The sequence below is a fragment of the Coturnix japonica genome, chromosome 2 (genome assembly GCF_054131305.1).
Source record: "Coturnix japonica strain WE chromosome 2, WE-NBRP24, whole genome shotgun sequence".
NCBI lineage: Eukaryota > Metazoa > Chordata > Aves > Galliformes > Phasianidae > Coturnix > Coturnix japonica.
This window is the reverse complement of record NC_140664.1, coordinates 55,452,146-55,473,147: the sequence shown is the minus strand read 5'-3', so window position 1 is coordinate 55,473,147 and position 21,002 is coordinate 55,452,146. Positions and strand designations below refer to the sequence as shown.

Here is a 21,002-nt window from a genome sequence, read left to right as displayed (position 1 = left end):
CAAACAGAAATGTTTCAGAGGGGTATCACATTTGGCAGCACGGCCAAATAGCTTTTACTCGCTTGAAGATTTTGGCAGCTACCACATCATAAATGCAAAGAGAGCCACAGTTTGAAATCACCCCTCTGGCTGTATAGGCATGCAAGAATTCTGAATAAAAATAGACACTAACAACAATCGTTGGAATATTTCTACACATTATTTTTATATCTCTTCCTTCTTAATGATCCTTGTAATAACTGTTACAGTCATTCTATGAAATTAGTAATTCACGAAATGACCAAAAAAAAAATGAATAGTGGATATATGGCCACGTGAAATAATTCTCCATTTACTAAAGCAAAAAGAAAAAGAAGCTCATTTTTTTGTAAAATGAGGTATATTACTACAGGATAGGAAGTAAACATAAGAGATTTTTGGCTTCCTAAAGCAATGCAATGCATTTTGGAGTTAATAACCATTACTAATCGGGATTAGACACTGCAAATGATTCTTATCTTTTTTGTTTCTTGGCGTTTCTCGAAAGCCAAAAAGTTTCAGTCATCGTTAAAATGACTGATTTCACACGTTTGCTCTAAAGAATCTACACCAGAATAAAAGGAAATATGACTTTGTCAAGTGATAAAGACTACTGGGGGGAACCAGGGGAAAAGTTTAATTTTAGAGAGCATTTCCAAATTCCATCTGGAAAGATGATTGAAGTGCTTTTCCTTCCCACACTGCTCTAACTTCATTCTCACCTGAAGGAAAGAGAAAAGGAGCTTAGGGTGAGCAATCTGACACTCAGCCCACTCAGCTCTGCCTTCCAGACAGCAACTGCAAGATAAGAAAGCAGTGGAGGCACTGCTTCCTCACCTCTGGATATCTGGGATCTTCTCCATAGGATGATAAAGAGCAATTACCCTCATTTGGAATTCACCCTCGTATTGTCATTAATTTAGATAATTTCTGTGTGTTATCTCATTACTTGTAAGTATGCGTGGAAAAATGCTCATTATCAAAACTTACTGAAAAGTTCTCTGATCCCATCAGCTTGTCTTTGCCAGTACTTCCTTGTTTTCCCTGCAGTTTGCTTCTTTGTGGCCAGAAACTTTTAGGCTCCCCTTCACAAAACACAGGTTGCAACTGGTCTGGACTGGTTAAATGGCATCTGCTCTGCTGCATGCTTCTACAGCACTCGCACACCAAGAGTGACAACTTGTTTCCTAAGGGAGGAAATATAAGGATTTCTTCCAGTGGAAAAGATTTTTGCCCCCATCATGACCTCAGAATGACCGGATCAGTAAAAACACTGCTTAAACTGTTTCAGTGTGACAGATCTCACTTTGGGGAACACACATCTTAGCTGGAAGGTGGTAGCAGATTCATCATACTGGGGCTTAACTGAAACATCTTCGGACAAGCGGTAATGCAGTTGGAATAAGATAAGCTTGTGTGTTAGTACATGTAACTCCCAGCATCTGTGGTCAGTTGCCTTACTGTGCACTAAGACTCAAAGCATCCTTCGTTCTCAGGAGTATTGTCACTGTCAGAGTGTGGTGGATATAACTTTAGAGGAAAGACAGAGTTTTGGCTCAGCACTGCACTACTGTGCTGGATACTAATCTTTCCTCCTACAAAAGTTGCTTCAGATAGATAGAAAAAAAGCAACAACAACAACAAAAAGGTGAAGGCTTAGACTAGGGAAAACTATTTTAACTGTTGTGGGGGGAACCTAAGCTTGTGTGAGGTCACAAACAAAGGAGCAGAAGGTGTCACATCCTTGAGTGAAGTCTGGAAACAATATAAGGAGGAACAGATTACCATGTTCGTGCTATGAAAGTATGAATCACTTCCTTCCCTTTGATCACTAGCAAAGTTATAAAGTTAGAAGTATAGTCTAGGAGGTGCTACTATTGTCTTCTATTATTTCAGATGCCTTTCAGATGAAAAGCAGAGCTAAAAGGCAGTAGACGTCGGGAAAGTGCTGTGGCCAGTGGTTCACCCTTGCACACAGGAGTGAAGGACATTCTTTCTGGGCTGATGGACTGTTGCTTTCCTGAACCCATCGCATGGAAATGATCATATGCAAAACATGCTAGTGCTGTGCATTGCAAATTTAGAGTACTCCCTCAGAAGTATGTGTTGGCATGCCAAAGGTGTGGTTGTAATTTATCACACTGGCTCATTCAAACTGTCTTAACATAATTAAAAAGCACAATTAGGCTTCAGGCTATCACGTTTGAAGATCTCCTCAAGATGCCTTCAAAGATGTTAGTCTGAGGCATGCTAGAGCTATTCAATTGCATTCAGTTAGAACTATTGCAGCATGCAGGATTCAGAAGCACAGCGTGTAGTTTCCATATTTAACCTGGAAGTACTCAGAGAAAGAAAGTGGGAGAACTAGATAACGTAGTCACTAGCGCGGCCCACTAATGTTGCTTCTTTAGTGAATACAAAATGAAAGCATGGATAGAGAGCTGTAGGCTAGGAACAGGACCTCTGTCCACAGAAAATCACTGTGAGGTTTCTATTATTTGTCCAAATTGTGTAGAAGGAGGTAGAGGGTATGAGGGCAGAGGAACGTACTTCTCTCTCTTGTATTTCCAGTACTTTTTGAGGTCTATGCCTTTACTTACACGAGACAGCTTTCAGCTGTGGGGGGTCTGCAGCCACAGACATTCTAGGTGCTCTACCAAAACATAACAGGTAACAATTATTTGCAAAGGCTGAGAACCTGAGTATTGAGTAAGGTGTAAAAGGAAATCAAATGACCCAGAAAATAATGAAAGAGTATGTGATAAAATGAACGGTATTTAGGAGGAAACAACAACAAGAAACCTCAGGTGTACTCTTTTGATCAAACGTGACTAGCATTTATTTCAAGTCTACACCATTATCTTGATGTTTTTCTACCATGGTAGATTTAAGTCTTTGGTTCTCTTCTATAATATTTGGTGTTATATAAGATGTCATTTTAGAAAATATGAGATTGTGCTGGAAAGCAATTTCCTGAAGGACTAGGAATAGGGTCAACTCTTTATCTAGGGTTGTACTTGCAGTTCTGGCAATTTTCTTCTTTAATAAATATGGATAACTCCGTAGGACAGCAAATGTTTCATCTTATGTCTAGGTCTGAAAATTGGGTTGCGTGGAACAGGTCAGATATCTTCCCAAAGACAGAAACTGATGCAAAGTTCTTGATCCAACAACAAAAAAAAGCCAAAGACTCATTTACATGGTTGTGTCACCTGAACTCTGAGCAGTCAAACATAAATCATCAGTGCTGAGGAGCAAACTAAGGAATCGTTGTGGTGATTTATCAGCCTGGACTTTAGACAAGCCTTGTTGGTTCATGCATGGTGCTTCATTCAGTTACCCCAGCGCTGGATGAGAGCTGCTTTGCATCTTAGTTTGGGCCACAGAGTTCTTAAGATTTCTACATTTGTTTCCACAAGTTTGCATACATGTAGAACCACAGAACGTCCTGAATTGAAAGGGACCCACAGAGATCATCAAGTCCAACATCTGACCCCAGATAAGATCATCAGAAATTGAAAACCTATGTCTGAATGTGGTGTCCAAACACTCCTTGAACTCCAGCAGCATGGGACCCTGCTGTCTCGCTCCAATTTAGGAGTGAGGCAAAGGTTCTTTTAATGTTATGCCCGGCGTGAGATTAAGAAGAAGAGCGTTCAAATGTTGATCCGACCAGTTTATTGGAAATAATAGACAATTGAGGGGATGGAGAAGAGAGAGTGACGAATGCCAAAATTAGGGTGATGGGGAAGGGAAAGTAGGCGATAGAAAAAGGTAGAAAAGAGCAAGAATTATGTTAAAGCGGGGAATAGTCACCTCCTGGATGCAGCAGCGTCCCGTAGCACGTAAGCGTAGGGGAGAGCAGCAACGGAGTAGCAGGCTGCAAGCAGCAGATCGGTGAATCGCAGAAAAGATGGTCAGAGTATCGTGGTCTCTAGAAGTGGAGTCTCGGGCAGCGAGGTCCCTCGGAGCAGAGTCTCGAGCAGCAATCCCAGAAGAGATAATAGGCAGCAGTAGGACAACGGTGGAGGAATCTGAGGTCAGATACCTAGATGCCCACAAAGGTTCTTCAGCATGCAGCCATCTTCTTCAGCATGCAGGCGCTCGCGTAGAGAGGCATCTGGTGTCAGAAAACCTCTCCCAAAATTCGGGGTTTGTCCGTGCCCTTTTTATCCTTCTTTCCAGTCTTCGAGACATTTCGGGACGGCTCGGGTCAGAGTCTTGTGACTTCCTCAGAGCTGTCAATCTTCCTTGAGATGGGCCAACAGGAAAGACCACTTAAGGGCCATTAGTCCTCAGGGATGGCCATCTTCCTTGAGATAGGCCAACACAAAAAGACCACTCAAGGGCCATTGATCAGTATCTTATCTCCCTTTCGTAGCTCCCGGACTTGTCCATCTCCTGCGTGTCTCCATTTCAGCAAACTTTGAGACAGTAATGTAAAAAGCATGGCTTCTTACACCTGCCCACTGCCCTCAGGAGCCAGTTCCAGGGTCTGACCACTCTCTCACTGAAGAACCTTTTCTTAATTCCTTCACAAGGAGCAGGGGTGGGGGGTGGGAAAGGAGGCCATCTCACAGGCAAGCCTACTGGATGTTAATGGATGGCCTCCCAGCTAACTATAGACATGGAGGTTGTGGAGTAGATAATGAGCTGCGTGCCTGGATGTCCAGTGCCGCTGCTGTGACCACACTGATGGGAGGCCTGGCACGATGGTGGCATTCCTGTCCTGGAGGCAGATCCACCTCCGTTAGGTCTTCATCTGGAGGTGAAGGTCCTATGGTGGCCCTCTGAGGCACTCCTCCTAAGCCTAATGCCGCAGATCAAAAGAAAAAGGGCCTTGTTCTTCCATCTCCTGGTACATTGTTGGGAGATCTTACAGGCTAGCCTGCAGGATGTCTATAGTTTGCTGTTTCCAAATTAATAGTGAGTGTAGGGTCTGTGGTTTGAGATGAGAGCTTGCCTAGCTCTCCCGCAACTCTATTGCTGTGATCACACTACACAGATCACAGAGATACTGAGGTGGTACCAAGTCATTTCTGTGGGAGATGGAACCATGGGCTGCTCAGCATTCCCTAGATGTTTGCATGTACTAATGTATATGTTTGCTGATAGAAGTTTTTATTCACTGGATACTGGATGATGGGAAATCTCCGGGTTCATAGGATCACAGTATATCCCCAGATGGAAGGGACCGGTGAGGGAACCTCGCCTAACACAGGACCATCCAAAATTCAGACTATGTCTGAGATCGGTGTCAAGATGCTCCTTGAACTGTGGCACTCAGGGCCATGCCCACAGCCCTGTGCAGCCCATTCCATGCCCACCGCCCTGTGGTGCAGCCCCTGTCCCTGACCCCCAGCTGCCCCTCCCCTGGCACAGCTCCATGCCGTTCCCTCGGGCCCTGTCGCTGTCACACAGAGCAGAGCTCAGCGCTGCCCTCCGCTCCCTGTGAGGAGCTGCAGCCGCCATCAGGCCTCCATCAGCTCCTCTGCTCTGTGCTGAGCCAACACAGGGACCCCAACTGCTCCGTGTATCTCTTGTCCCCTGGACGCTTCACTTTGTAGCTTTTTTGGATGCTATCTAATAGCATTAAAAATTTAATGAACTTCTACATGCCTCACTCCTATAGGAGAAATGTCTGTAGCAAATATAAACCCAAATTAGACCAGCAGGCATTCATGTATTGATGATGTTTGAATACGTGCTATAAACTAATGTTGGGAAGAGAGTTTAGCCCATTGGAAGAGAGTTTAGCCCATTCCAAAACCAGAAGGGGAAAAAAAAATAATAATAAAAGAAGAACTTATATTCCTTTGAAAGTACTTTTGCCTGCTTCGTGCTGTTCAGGTCATCTCCCGTCCTCGCGGGTGCCGCGGAGCAGTAAACCCCAAACCCCTCAGGATTCCCACAGCCTCACCGGGATTATCGGGATCCCGGCATCCCGGTCTGGGCTCGGTACCCACGCTCGGCTGCTGGCCGCGGATGGGCGGATCACGGGGCGTCACCGGCCCGGCGGGGTTCGGGAGAGAGCGGGGAGGGGGGTCCGGGCGCTGCCGCTTTAAATCCCGTCCCTGGGGGCGGGGAAGGGGCCGCCGGGCGGGGGGGGCTGAGCGCGTCCCGGCGGGCGGGGGAGGGGCGCGGTAGGGGGCGGGGCGGGGCGGGGCGGCGGAGCTCGGGGGCCGCCGAGAACGGGCGGGAGCGGAGTTTGGCTGAGAGGGGGCGAGGGGGGATAGAGGGGAGCCGGAGGTTCCCGCCATGGCCACGTCTCCGTGCAGCAGCAGCGGCGTCTCCTCGTCGTCCTCGTCGGGTCTGGGGGCGGACGCGGGGCTGGAGATCCGCACTCGCTCGGTGGAGCAGACACTGGTGCCGCTGGTGTCGCAGGTAGAAATGCGCCTTCCCGCCCTCCGGCACAACCCGGCCCCACAGCGAAGGGCTGAGCGGCTCCGTCCCGCCGCGGGGGCCGGGGCGAGGGATGCTCCCCTCCCGCAGCTCGGCTCCCCGCAAGGTCGCGGGGCCGTTGCGTAACGCCGGGGCTCGGCTCCCCCGCCCCGCCGAGGGTTCGGGGGCGGCCGCGGGGTTCAGCCGCCGTCCGGGCTGTCCCGCCCGGGGTTGGCACTTTGCTCCGGGCGTTTGGGGAGGGCGGCTTTTGGGAGCTGGCTGCATCCATCTGAGCTCTCATCGCAACGAGGGTAGCGCTCGAGTGTTAAGAAGTTAAATAAGGTGTAAACCGTGACCTCCGAACGTGTCCCGCACGGTCCTGGCTGAGCTTAAGATCGGGTTTTGAGTGGTTGTAAACCGCTTCGGTTGGTTTTGTTCATCTGGTGCTTAGTTCCAAAACTAGTGTTTGAAATGCCCAATAAAGCTGTTCTTGCTTGAAGAAACAGTGGCTGAAAATAGCATGTACGATGTTTGCTCGATAGCGTTTTTGTACTTTGAACGTGGGTTATAAAAGTTAGTTAAAACCGATCTGTGCAGAACCTTTTTGTGGCATGTAGCAGCAGTACGAAAACCCCATTAGTCGGAGTGATGCGAAGTTGCCTTTGTAGCGTGGTTGTCCTCTTGGAAAGACGCCGTAGTCAGCCTCGTTTTGCATGGGCAGCCTGTCGGAGTGGGTTGTAACCGTGGGTCTATAGTTATGGTAGTTTCTTATCTCAATCAGCTCGGAGAAACCCACCTCAGGGACTCAGCTGCTTGTTCTGTGGCGGAGCCTAATTACACTTCAGTGAACTTTCTACTCCTGAAACAACAGAGAAGTAAAACATGGAGACCCCTTTTAAGAAGCTTAAGGGCAAACAAAAACCTCTTCAGTTGCCAAGGCTGGGCTTAACTGCTTGTGTTAAATCCCTCCTTTTAACGCGTTTCTGTGATGAGGCGCACGTTCTTATTCTGGAATACTCCTTAGGAAAGTCTGTCTTGTTCCTTTGTGTGTGTAGGTAGGTTGCTCTGAAAGTAATGCCTCCTGTTTATTTCTGTGGAAACTACGACAGATATAAAGAGCATGATAACACTTCGATAGAGCAAATTCTCAGCTACTAAGCACTGTTTTACAACACAGTCACCATCATTAGTTTTGCGTTTTTGCCAGCAATGAACAAGAGCCTGCATGCCACACTCATAAAAATCTGCACCAGCGGAGGTGACCCACTGTTGTCAATGCTGAATTGCACCACCTACCTCCTCACTGTGCTCACATCCACTGTTTGGTCTCCATAATGTTCAGCAAGCACTGATGAATGTCAGCAGGTGCCATTTTTTACACATGGAGGAATTCAAAGACACCTTTTCTTCATACATGCTTCCATGCCAGATGCCATTCTGTCAGACTATCCCTCTGCTGCCATCTGTCACACAGCAACAACATGTAATGGAGTATTGATGGGAAGGTTCAGCCTCTACTGCCATACCACCAACATCTGCCACTAATGTGTGAACCAACAGAATAAACCAGGAGGCATTAGTTTCAGAGCAACCCTCGTAGTAGGCAGTACCTATGTTAATGACCACAAAACCCGTGATCATCTCATCCATAAGTGCTAAGCATCATCCACTGGAACAGGCTGCCCAGGGAGGTGGTGGAGTCTCCTTCTCTGGAGATATTCAAGACTCGCCTGGATGCCTACCTGTGTGACATGGTGTAGGGAGCCGGCAGGGGGGTTGGACTTGATGATCTCTAGAGGTCCCTTCCAACCCCTACAATTCTCTGATTCTGTGATCTCTCATTAGTACTATGTTAGGAAGATGTCTGAGCACTTCTAAAAACTCAGAGCTTACTGATTTCCTGATGAAGTCCTCCTAACTTGGAACGAGCTTGCTCCCTTGGAGCGTGAGTGCTGAGCTCCATTCAGATTGAGGCTGAAGTTAATGATGGTTTCAGCAGTAGTTCCCTAAACTGGCCAGATACAATGCCCTACTTACTGTACAGGTTTCAATTTTTTCCCTGCTTGCTTCATGGAGATTTTTTTAGTAAACATCTCACTGTCTTTGAGGATTTATGCAGAAATAGTGCTTCATCTCATATAATTTGTTTCCTCTATTCTGCATAAGCTATGTATCTGCAGCAAGCACAGGACTTTGGCTTTGTGCTTGTACAAAACACTCTTGCAAAGGGAGTTTTTATTCATGCTGTGAAGTGAACTTCATAGGTGACAGTTTTGTTAAGGGCTGGAAAGTGCTGTGTGATCTTTGCAAGCTACCGGGGGAAAAAAAGAAGGGAGGATGTTGTTACTGCTTTTCACTACTGCTTCTGAAAGAAGAGGAAACCCTAGGTAGCCCTGACAAACTCACTTTCAACCTGTTTTGGTAAGCTACATCTTTTATTAAGGAAAAAAAACCCTCATCAAACTCCCTGTATTGATTCTTGTTTTAATTCATGTGATACTGTAAATGTGTTTGACTACCTTCTCTTACTCAGCATTTATTTTGATTGTACTTTTCCCCTTAGATTACATCGTGTTGGAGTATATTTACCACCAGCAGTGGCATAAGATTCCTGTTCTCCCAACTGGAGAAACCACCCTTAGAGTCTCTACTGGATATGCTCACAAATAAACTTTTCTAAGCATTTGCAGAACTGGACTAGAACTCCATTTTATTTAGATCTATTCTTAGCCTCACACTTACCTCTTCTAATACACAGCTGTCAAAAGAAGATTGTATACTTAAGTCACTCTATTAAGCATGTTTGCTAACCTTTCTTTTTAGCTATTCACATATCTGTGCTGTGGAGAGAACTGCGGTTTCATGCAAAGCGTTTGGCGGGCAGTTCAGAAAATATGGCTTTACAGGTCAAAGCCCACAGGGTGCCTTTAGTTCTGTGTTTCATATGGAAGTGGCACGGTGTTCTAAAATCTAGACATCCCTTTCGCTGCTGCTGCAATTTCCAGACTAATTAAGTTGGTTTTTATTTTTCTATGGAAAGTTTTTGGCAAACGTAAGTCAGGAAGGGTGTTTAAAGCGGTCAGTGCTGACTCATTTAATAACAAGTCATTTGAAATAGTCGGGGAAAGGCGAAGATAGGGAAAAAAGCGCTTTCCAGGATGTGGCTCCACCAGTGACTTCCTCAGCTGCCACTATGTGTGTACCTGCTCGCTAGTCTAGCAGTAAGCAGGCATCTTCTCAGCTGTCTGTCTGGGTGGGTCTATTCCAGGGTAGCATTCGGAGAAGTATGTTGTCTAGCTTTTTATTGTGAACCTTCAGAGTAAGGCACTTGAATAAGTTCAGAGGTGGAACTCTGAGCTCTGTGTGGGTTCTAAAAGAAGCAAATCACTCCTCATAGCTGCGAACTCCTCAGCTTCAGGTAGTGCATTTTGCCATAGGCGCTTTGGAAGGTGGTTGTGTCCACGTGTTGCTGAATGTGATTTCCCAATTTTCTTGTTACAGGTGATACTGCCAGAAATTTGGGGTTTTGTTTGGCCAATGTAGTCAAAGCTTAAATAATTAAATATATATATATATATATAACTTAAATATACCAAATGTTACTGCATTTGTTCTTTGTCAGTTTCAGATGTCTGAATAAACAGCCAGGGAGGTGGTGTGTACCTTGAGAAGGAAAAAACAACAAGCCTGTTCTTTACTATGATGTTGTTTCCTTGGTTTCTCTGGAGCTGGCTGAAATTATTCCCATTTCAGTAAATATTACGTAGTTTTGTTCATAGTGCTCTGCCAGCATCTGGAAAACAGCTCTTCTGTATTTCCAGAAGTTTCCAGGATTATGTGTTAGAGCCCAAAGAAGAACCAACAACTGAGCTTCTCCCATTTATGTGAAAAAAGCTTACTGATGTGATTTTCAGACTGGGAGTGTGACTTTTGAGTTGCCATACCGGATTATGCTGCAGGTCAAGGTATAATCAGTGATCCTATTTCTCTGTGTTGTTCTTTCTGCCATATGCAGAGAGGAGTTTGAGTATAGGGCAAGGAAATATGATTATTTCTTCTGGTGTTCTTCCAAGTACTGAGGATTTTTTGAGCTGTGCATGTCTATCTCCTGCATCTTCTAGGATCTTCATTAGATTTCTCTTCTGTGGTCTTGCCCAGTTTTTTCTTGGGCTCAACAAAGAAGACCAAGTACATATGAGATTATCAGCAAGTGTATAATCAGCAGGCTGTCAAAGTGATTCATCCCTTCTGTTTGGCACTTGTGGATCAGCATCTAGGTTTCATGCTCCTTTTGGGCTCTCTGGTAGAAAAGAAACATAGACATTAGGAGAGCATATGACATAGGAGAGGTTACAGGAAGCCCGTTTGCTTTCCATTTAGCAGAGAAGGCTGATGGCAGAGCTCAGTGGTGTCTGCAGCTATGTGTGTCAGGTAGGTATGGTGAGGGTCCTTCCTAGATATCCTTCCTAGAGATGCATGGTGATAGGCAAGAAAGAAATGACAGAAATTGGAACATGGGAAACCTGCCTAAGAAGTCAAACACTGGAAGAGGTGTTCAGGAAGCCTACAACCTGCATTCCTGGAGGCCTGAGGAACTCACTGGGCAAGATCTTGAGCAACATGCAGTAATTGGACCTGGCTTGAGTATGGAGCCAGACTAGATGTCACTGGTAGTCTCTTTCATCTTATGCAAATTGCATATTTTTTCATTGCAGCTGAGATGTAGTGGTCAGTCATCATTGCATATGGGAAGCTAGGACTGTACTTTCACGTCTGTATCACTTTAGTGATTTTCATCCGACATTTTTACCTGGTTGGTTTTTCAAGATGCACCTGCAGCTCCATAGTTGGATCTTTCTTGCCTTGAATAACTTGGGATCACCAGCAAACTCTCCTCATTTTATTACAAACTTATCACTCCTCCCTCTTAGCGATCAAGTAGAATAATCCATGTTCCAGCGCAAGTTTCTGTGAAACTGCCATTGGTCATCTCTCTCTGTTACAATGAATGATCACTTTCTGCCTTCCTACTTCACCTTTCTCCTCATTCGTTGAAACCCTTGGAATGGACTTTAGCCATATAATTCATGACCTCTCTAGGGAGCTCCGGTTATATTGTGAGGCAAGATTTCCCTTTGCAAACATCATGTATTGAGCCTTTTCCAGTATGTCATATTTATTTGGGTGTCCACTACTTCTGTTTACCTTATCTATTGTATTGATTTATTAGGTACAATTGTCAGGCAACCTCTGTACTAATATTGTGTTTGGGAAAGCTGTTTTGTGTCCTATCGGCCTAGAAGACCTCAAGTGCCTGGTAACAGCTAGATTACTCCTGTTGTACCCAGTAGCAGCAGAGCTTGGGACAGCAGCTCACGTTCAGTTCTGCAATTTCATGGATTTCTTAATGGGTTTTAATAATGACTGTAGAACAGTTGTATCTTAAGAGCACTCTTAGATTCTATCTTTCTATCACTAGTTTGCAAAAACTGGGGAAAAAAAAACTCCTGGTTTTCCTCAGCATCATGCATTAGTCTTGTATATAACCTAATGTTCATAAGTCTGGAGTTGTAGTATTGGACTACAGGCTCATTTACAGACATAATTCTGAGCTTTTTGCATATCATAGAATTACCCAGGTTGGAAAAGACCTTGAAGATCATCAAGTCCAACCGCAGCCTAACCAGTACCCTAACTCTAACAACCCTACACTAAATCATGTCCCTGAGCACCACATCCAAACGGCTCTTAAACACATCCAGGGATGGCGATTCAACCACCTCCCTGGGGAACCTATTCCAGTACTTAACTACCCTTTCTCTGAAGAAGTTCTTCCTAATATCCAACCTAAACTTGCCCTGGCGCCACTTTAGGCCATTACCCCTCGTCCATATTGAATATGTTGTCTCTTCTTCTGCTCTCCTTTAGAGCATATATTCTAGGCCTTTCTCTTCTCCAGAAGATTTTAACATATTCTTGTGTTGTTGGCTGTTCTTGCTCCAATATGGTGCCAAACTCTGGGAGTTGTCCCTTATGGCTCCTCTTGGAGGATTGAAAAAGTAAAAACTTACTACTTTCTTCAGTGCACTTGAGGGGGGAGAAATGAGCGCTTCTCTCTTAAAATGCTTCTTGGGTACAAATGTTTCTCTTCCCCTACTTTAAGAATTCTGCCAGCTCACAAGCCTTGAGCAGCTTTAGGATTTTCTTCTGTGTGAATTAATTTGGTAAGTCACTGTAGACCTGGCACTGTTGTTGAGTAATAAAGTTACCAATTACAGTGTAGAGGCTTGTGTTGTAACTTGCACTGAGTGAAGGAAACTTCCTGCTAAGCTAAACAGGATTTAGTACTGCAGAGAAAGTGTGCAGCGGGTGCCGTCGTACATGTTAACTCTGCTGCTGACTCTGGAAGCATGTGTTATGCTGCTTGTTTACAGAGCTGTACCTCATTAGTTTCAATTAGTGACTAACTCATCATCTCTTCCCTTTGGTTCCATAGGTATTTTGGATTAATTTATGGCTTTGTGTTTTGTATTATATATCCTTTATTCTATACAAATGTATATTTTCTTTCAGGAAAATGAAGCTTGCAGCAATTCAGCTGTTACTCAGTCTAGCCTGGGTACTCTATGCCCCTTAAAGAGTCTGCTTCTCTCTCTTTGATTTATGCACCAAAGTTAACTGCATGAATTCGTCATCTGACTGAAGATCCTGTGATTAATTCTGTCACACTACAGCCTCAGTTGCATCTCTGGGCTGATGCTGTTGCAGATTTCTCATCACTGAGGCTTGTTCCTGATTGACAGCTGTTTAGTCATTGAAGCTGGGTTGTTAAGAATGGGTGAAAGGGAGATAGTTGCTTACAGTTGTAGTTTTTAAGGTGTATTTGAGAGCGCAGGGATATCTTAGGATATTTATAGGTGCATGTTTTTTTAATGATGTTAGTTTTCAATGATATTAGTATCACTAATGATTTTCTGCTTTACGAGGAAAATTGCATTGGAACATTTACCTTGTGAAACCTTAACTGCTAAAACTGGCTTTTATTCCAGCTTCTCACCTCCAGTGTGATACTCAGCTTTGATAACATAAATGAATTACTGTAACATTTCAAGCAGTTGAAGTAAGATACTTCATAGTGACGCAGCTGAAAATCAACTGCTCTTTTTCAAAGGAAGCTTATCTTTTACACTTGTAAGATCTGATTAATGTCTTTCCTACAGATTAAGCAAATTTTTGTAGTTCTCCAGCAGAGTGAGTACTGCATCAAAACTGCTTCACAATGGCCCTGCACATAAAGAATGGGAGTAGCTTTCTTGCTATTCAGCACTGTTAACAGATGGTTTTAGACAGATTAGGTACTGAAATCCCCAACGGATGAATTAGGAATGAGTGATTGCAAACAATTCTGATTATAGATTGATAAAATTGCTGGATGGTAATATGAGACCATCTCTTTCTGCATTGTGAAGCGTAACCCTTACAAAGTAAAGCCTCATCATTTCTACTTGTTGAGTTGTACTGCCTCGTTTAAAGCTCATGGGCTAACTGAGCCGTAATGTAGAATCTGGTCCTAACTCTTAATTGATAATTTACTTTGAATGGTGAATAGGATGATTTCTAGTTCTTATACATTGCATGAATAATCAGATGTTAGGATAACTCCTAAATACAAGTTGCAAAAAACATACGAGCAAATACTATGATTCTTCCATGAATGATGGTGAGGCTGGTCTCTTTTCAGTAGTGCGTGGGGATAGGACTAAGGGTAATGGGATGAAAGTACAGCATAGGAAATTCCGCATGAATGTGCGCAAGAACTTCTTTACAGTGAGGGTGACGGAGCACTGGAACAGGCTGCCCAGGGAGGTGGTGGAGTCTCCTTCTCTGGAGATATTCAAGACCCACCTGGACGCCTGCCTGTGTGACGTGGTGTAGGGAACCTGCTTTGGCAGGGGGGTTGGACTCAATGATCTCTAGAGGTCCCTTCCAACCCCTACAGTTCTCTGATTCTGTGATTCCAGAGGTATGTAGAAACATATTACATGGTTGATTTTGTCATCAAGCAACACTTCAGTATGGACTTTTTGTGTTAAGTAGAAGGAATGTAGCCACTTGAAACCACACGTTATGTATTTCAAATAAGAACAAAGCTGAAAATCAGTTCTAGTAACCCAGTGTTGTAAATGCCTTTTTTTTTTTTTTTTTCTCTTATTCATGGGGATCAAAGCCATTTGGAAAGGAAATACTGTCCAAAGTTACAAGTATTTAAAATGTAGAAGTTAAACCAGTGTAAGGAACGTGCCCTTTCATTATCAGAGTTTGTTATGTTTTGAAATTCCTTCAGCTGTAAATTTGAAGAATATTTAAATGTAATTTGCTCGTGAGCTCTTCAGATAATGGTTCCTAAATTATGTGCAAGTTTTGTGTTGCTGTTGTTGTTTATGCTTCTCTAAGTGGATAATAGTTATATGCAAAGCTTTTTCCAGAGCACATTGTACTTCTCTGTTAATCTCTAGACAAGCATGTGCTTTTCAAGAAGCAATACCAGATGTTGTTCTGCTCTGGAGTTGTATGCCAAAGAACTGCAAAGGAAGCTTCCTCTAAAAAAGGGTTGAAAAAGTATCCTGCCTGCAACATGCAGTACAAGGCATTGTGTGACTGGTATTCATAGCAGTGAACTGCTTATGGGGCTAACAAGCATTTTTTTCCACATCTGCAGGAGCCAGTCCCAACTTGAATTGGGAGACTTCTCAACTGCAGGCAGTATCAGTGTGGTATTTGTGTTACATCCTATATTACAATATCTGAATTTTTAGTTCCCCAACAGTAACTTTTTCTGAATGAGAAGATCAGAGATATCTCAAGGCATTGCTTGCACAGGCAGCTGAGGTTTAGGTGAGCTAACAGAGGCAAGTTAGACAAGAATGCCACAATAACTATTTGGCATTCAGTCTTCGGTTTTAGGTTTATCTGATCATGTTTGTAAATTGAGTTATTTCTGAGGCTTGCATCTCTCTAGTGCTGAAAACGTCTGCATCTGTTTTGACCACATCTGAAAGTATGCTTTAAATGATGAGCTTCCACCTGAGATGTTTTGTTAGACTTGCTCATGCCCCCAGAATTTCAAGGTGCAGAATGAAAAGTAGGTAATAGCTGTGTTTTTGAAATCTACCCATTTGGGTTAGAAGGTACTGAGCTGGAGAGCAACAGGAGGAGAGGAAAATACACATTTGTTGGCTTCTATACCATTAAGACCAATTATCTTATTTTTAAATAACTTGAGTGGTTTAAAAATGCATATCTTCCCCACTGTCACTTGTTTTTGTAGAAACCCTCTTTTGAGCAAGAAGATAAGTCACTTGTCAGGCATATAACAAAAAGAGTGAAAACTATAGTGTTGCTAGATCAGTGGTCAAGCATCACTGAACATTCTTCAGGGTTCCTTATCTTCCTCTGCTCTGTGTGGGGTGAGGGGAGACAAAGGAGCAGGCAGGAGTGTCAATTTTCTGCCAAGTATCTTTGAATCAATGGTTTTCAAGGAGTTTGTGAGAAGTGAATTTTACAAAGCAAGTGAATTTCTCCTTTACAACACTGTTCTTTTAGTAACATTATTAAGATATTTATCAATTCCACATAACGCGTAAGAGTCCATAGGTTGCAAAAACTAATGTCAGCTGTGCTGTTTGCTTCTGTTTCTTCAGAGCTCAGTTTAGCAACATCTTAAAAAGAAAAGAAGTTAAAAGTTGGAAATAGTCACACAGGCAAAAAAAAAAGACTAAACCCCAAAACCCAGAGTTTTCATTTGTTCAAGGTGGGGAAATCTCAAATGCCCTAAAAACAGTCTAGAGGAAATAAACTTGTGTTGTAGAACTACTACATCACAACTGAATAAGTTCATCTGTATCTTTACTTTTTGGATAATCAGTTTGATGGTGTTGGGTTTGAGTCTTGAAGTTTAAAGGACCCCTGGTTTTCTAAAAATGCATTCAGCACAAAGAAAGGAGGTTCCCTGCTTTGGCACAGCCTTGCTTTGAATTCAATCCTTTTGTTCTCTAAACAATTCCAAGAATGTGTAACAAGTGTATGGTAACGATGCTAATTATCCGAGGTGTGTATTCAAATTTGGAGTTCTGTACTCTTGCCTTTCTGTGCAAAGTTTACAAAGAGGTCTGATGTAGGTTTTGAAGCCTAGATCTGAAAGAGATGGGAGTGTAGAGTGCTCTTCTGACCCCCAGCAAAATAATACTGTCTTCATGTGAAACTGTTTTGCATGAGAAGTACAAATTTAAATCTGTTGTTTTAAAATGCAAAGTATAATTTGCAGTTAAACAAAACTCTTGATACAAGTGTAATACGGGGAGTAGTATCTCATTTGCTAGTTTTATTCTTCTCTTTTTTTTTTTTTCCTTTTTTTTTTTCCTTTTTGTTTATTTTTTGTCCTATGTACCCAACAGGTTTAGTGTTGATGCTAGTTTAGATAGGCTGGCAATCTGATTTGGTAGGGCTCTTCATGTGCTGCTTGTCAGCTTCTACTTGTCATTGCCCACCCTGGATTGTTCTTTCTTCCAGTCCAGACATGGCTTATCAGCCATCATCTTGTCAGACACTACACGTGAAAGACTGCCAGAGGCTTCTGCAAGCATTTGCCTGCAGATAAGTGAATTAGCTTACAGGTTGTCACAGTGGTTTATTTCATTAGCTTTCCTGAAGGCTTTTGTGAAACTTGTGTACAAAAGCAATAAGATGCTTTTGGAAAGCCCTCATGTAAAGATGCAGCTACAACAATCTCAATACAAGTACTGCATGCAGATTGGGAGTCCTCAGTATAAGACAGATGTGGACCTGTTGAAGCACGACTAGAGGAGGGCCCCAGAAATTATCTGAGGGATGGCACAACTCTCCTGTGAGGACAGGTTGAGAGAGCTGGAAAAAAGACCCTCTGGGGAGGCCTGTGAGCAACTTGTCAGTATCTGAAGGGGGGCTATAAGAAAGAAAAAGACAAATTCCTTATCAGAGTGCTGTGGTAGGACAAGGGGAAATGGTTTCAATCTAGAACAGGGGAGACTTAGATTGAATATAAAAAAACTGTTTTGTTTTGTGGGGTTTTTTTTGTTTTTTTTTTTTTAACAGTAAGATTGGTTGAGGCACTGGAACAGGTTACAGAGAGGTTGTAGATGCCTCATCCTTGGAGACATTCAAAGTCAGGCAGGGTGGGGCTCTGAGCAACCTGATGTAGCTGTGAGTGTTCCTGTTCATTGCAGAGGAGCTGGACCAGATGGCCTTTAGGGCTCCTTCCCAACTTGAATGTTTCTGTAATTCTAAGCGTAAAGGAATTAGGTATTCTTGGTCATGGAGAGTTTTTGTACTGTCTTTTGCATCCTCTTTATAGGCAGTGTGAAGAAAATGTGTAAATATATGATAGGAGTATTGTATTGTTTCTTGCAAGCTGTTCTTTTACAGAAGTAGTGACTTGAGGCCCTGTACAATGTGTTGAGGTCTGTGGGACTTGTGCAAGAGAGGATTGGTTGCCATGTCATACACATGAATAGTATGTAGAAGAGAATGTTCTCTTTCAGTTTTTCATAAAGCAGAGACAGATGTTTCAAACACTGTTTTCGTGCTAAATAGAACATGGGTTTCTACATCTAATTAGTGCATCAGTAGTAATGCAGTTGCATTTCATAGAATGTCACAGTTTGGAAGGGACCTATAAGGATCATTGAGTCCAGCTCCTGGCTCCATGCAAGACCACCCAGAACTGAGACCATATCTCCACCAGCATTGAACAGACACTGCTTGAACTCCAGCAGCCCATTCCATGTCCACCACCCTGTAATGCAGACCCTTTCCATCACCCCCAGCTGCCCCTCCCCTAACACAGCTCCATGCCATTCCCTTGGACCCTGTTGCTGCCGCCATCAGGCTTCCCCTCAGCTCCTCTGCTCTGGCCTGAGCCAACACAGGGATCTCAGCTGCTCCTCTTGCCCTCAAGACCCGTTACCTTCCTTTGGATGCTCTCTGGTAGCATTCAAAATTTCATTTTTTTTGTGAATCTTTTCTAGCTTTTGAAAACTTTCAAAGTTGAATTCCTACAATTAGAACTTGTGTAGGAGGAGATAAAGTCTTGTAATTCTTTAAAAAACAAAGCAGAAAAAACAGGTGTGTGTGTGTATGTGGATATTTTGTAGATGAGTGCTCAATATCTTAGAAAATAGTAAGACTTTCCCTCATGCCAAGATAGACCTCTGATTTTGACAGACTTGATTTCTAGGACAGGTAAGCAGGTAGTCCTTCATCTCTTGAGTTCCCTGAGGTTTGTCTTCTGTGATGAGAAGCTTTCCTGACAGTTCTGCTGTAGGCCTTGTAGGAGTGGATGTCCCATGCCCTCATAAGTATGGTTGTATTCTGTAGGAGGTATAGATGTTAGAGCAGTGTCTACTGCTGTCTGACTGAATGAACCAGAAGACCCGTCTGTTTGTAATTGAGGAGTTACATAAAACCCAATGAGATACAGTACCCAAAAGTAATATTAGAAGTCATTCCCCTCTCCCCTAGCCCCCAGCTTAATATGAGTTAATAAAAGTTTGAGCTGTGTGGAGATTGTTGTGGCCAAAGTTTTTACATGTCCCGTCAATTGCAACTAAATTTACTTTGTAGCACGCTCCTGTTGTGCTTATATCTTCTTGCCTGGCATGCAATACTATTGTATTTTCTTAGCAAAGGTTTTCCATTACTGTTATATTTATTTCAAAAAGGTGTTTTCTGCCTATATGATATTAATGGAAGATGCAAAGGTGAAAATATGTGATATATAAGACAAGCTGTCAATCTGAGTTTGCTACAAGACTATAGCTAATCCTCACTTTACGAAGAAAATACCTCAAGTATTTGCTGTAGCAGGAAAGCTGATAAGGTGAGGCAATAACAAATATTACTCATATAAGTCTAAATCATCCTACGTACAGCATGGGTGAGGACATGTGTAAGGAACCTTCCAACCTAATTTCCTGGTTTAACTTCAGTGTTTGTGGAAATAGCTACATTTCCGTTGGTTTTATATATAGTAGTCTATAAGTGCTTCCTGGAACCCAGTCTTTTAAGTATCACTTCATTCTGTCATGCAAGACTTAATTACGCTGATAATAAATAGACATTATGATATTTTTAGTGAAGCGTGTTGTCATGATGCTTCCTGTGCATGAAGCGTATAACAACTTAAATACCAGTATCTGAAAGCCCTCCAAAAGCTTTGAAAACAGCTGCTTGGAAACTGCCACAACTGAACTTGTTTCCTTAAATATCAAGTACATCTTGGTCTGTTATGGATATATGTTTGTTCCAGTAATGTTATGGGGGAAAAGGCTGTTTTCCATGAGAGACTAAGGGTTGTAACTGACAATTTCTTGAGATCACACCATCTTTAAACTGATCATCTCAATCTTGCACAAGCATTCTGTGTAGAAGTATGAGTTCTTATTCAACAGAATGTAAGTATCATCAAATGTCTGTTTCCTTTCTAGCACCTGGCGGGTAAATTCTTAAGTAAACAGAATGTAACGTATTTCTCTTGTTCAGAGAGAGTTACAGGTAATCTCTCCAGTTGTTAACTCCTGCCCAGACACCACAAGTGTTAGAGACTGGCTGATAAAGTATATGGAGTAGCTGCCTATATATATATAGATAAAGTATATAGAGTAGCTACATATGTGTGTATATGTGTTATATATATACTTAGTTTTCTATGCAAAATTCAGTGTATCGGTATAGGCCACATCTAATGATATAGTGTTGATAGCACATTAATGCAAGTGTTTATATCTTGATATATAATCATACAATCACCAAGGTTGGAAAAGACTTCCAAGATCATCCAGTCCAACTGTCCACCTGTCTCCAATATTTCCCATTAAACCACGTCCCTCAGTACAACATCAAAATGTTTCTTGAGCACCTCTGTAGTCAGTGACTCTACCACCTCCCTGGGTAGCCAATTCCAGCATCTGACCACTCTTTCAGAGGTGAATTTTTTCCTAATGTCCAACCTGAATCTCTCTTGGTGCAACTTGAGGCTATTCTCTGTAGTCCTATTGCTAGTTATTTGAGAGAAGATGCCAATCCCCACCTCTCCACACCCTCCTTTCAGGTCACTGTAGTGAGTGAGCCTCCTCTTCTCCAGCCTGAACGATCCCAGTTCCCTCAGCTGCTCCTCATCAGAGTTATGCTACAGACCCCTCACAGTTTCATTGCCCTTCTGGAGCACACTCCAGGACCTCAGTTTGTAGTGAGGGGCCCAAAACTGAACACAGTACTTGAGGTGTGGCCTCACCAGAGCTGATTACATATGGGTGATCACTTCCCTGCTCCTGCTGGTTGCACTACTTCTGGTACAAGAGTGGATGCCACTGGCTTTCTTAGCAACCTGGGCACACTGCTGGCTCTTGTTCAGCTGAACATCAACTAATACCCTCAGGTCCATTTTGTCCACATAATCCTTCAGCCAATCTGCTCCAAACCTGTAGCTTTGCTTGGGCTTGTGTGTATCAGACCTCTTGGCTGATGTCTACTGGTCAATGAGTTTCCTTCCATTCTAACATTACACTGGT

At 43.1% G+C, this 21,002-nt stretch overlaps 1 protein-coding gene across 3 annotated transcripts in view; it reads left to right on the top strand.

Annotated features, from left to right (window-relative positions):
- The first annotated feature begins 6,188 nt into the window (after positions 1-6,188).
- Positions 6,189-21,002, top strand: part of CTNNAL1 (catenin alpha like 1) — a 51,007-nt gene continuing 36,193 nt past the window's right edge. For all 3 annotated transcript variants that reach the window (XM_015855156.3, XM_085539834.1, XM_085539833.1), the window contains exon 1: positions 6,189-6,402. In XM_015855156.3, coding sequence (XP_015710642.1) covers positions 6,277-6,402 — 126 coding nt within the window. In that variant the 5' untranslated portion in view covers positions 6,189-6,276. The remainder of the gene's footprint in view (positions 6,403-21,002) is intronic.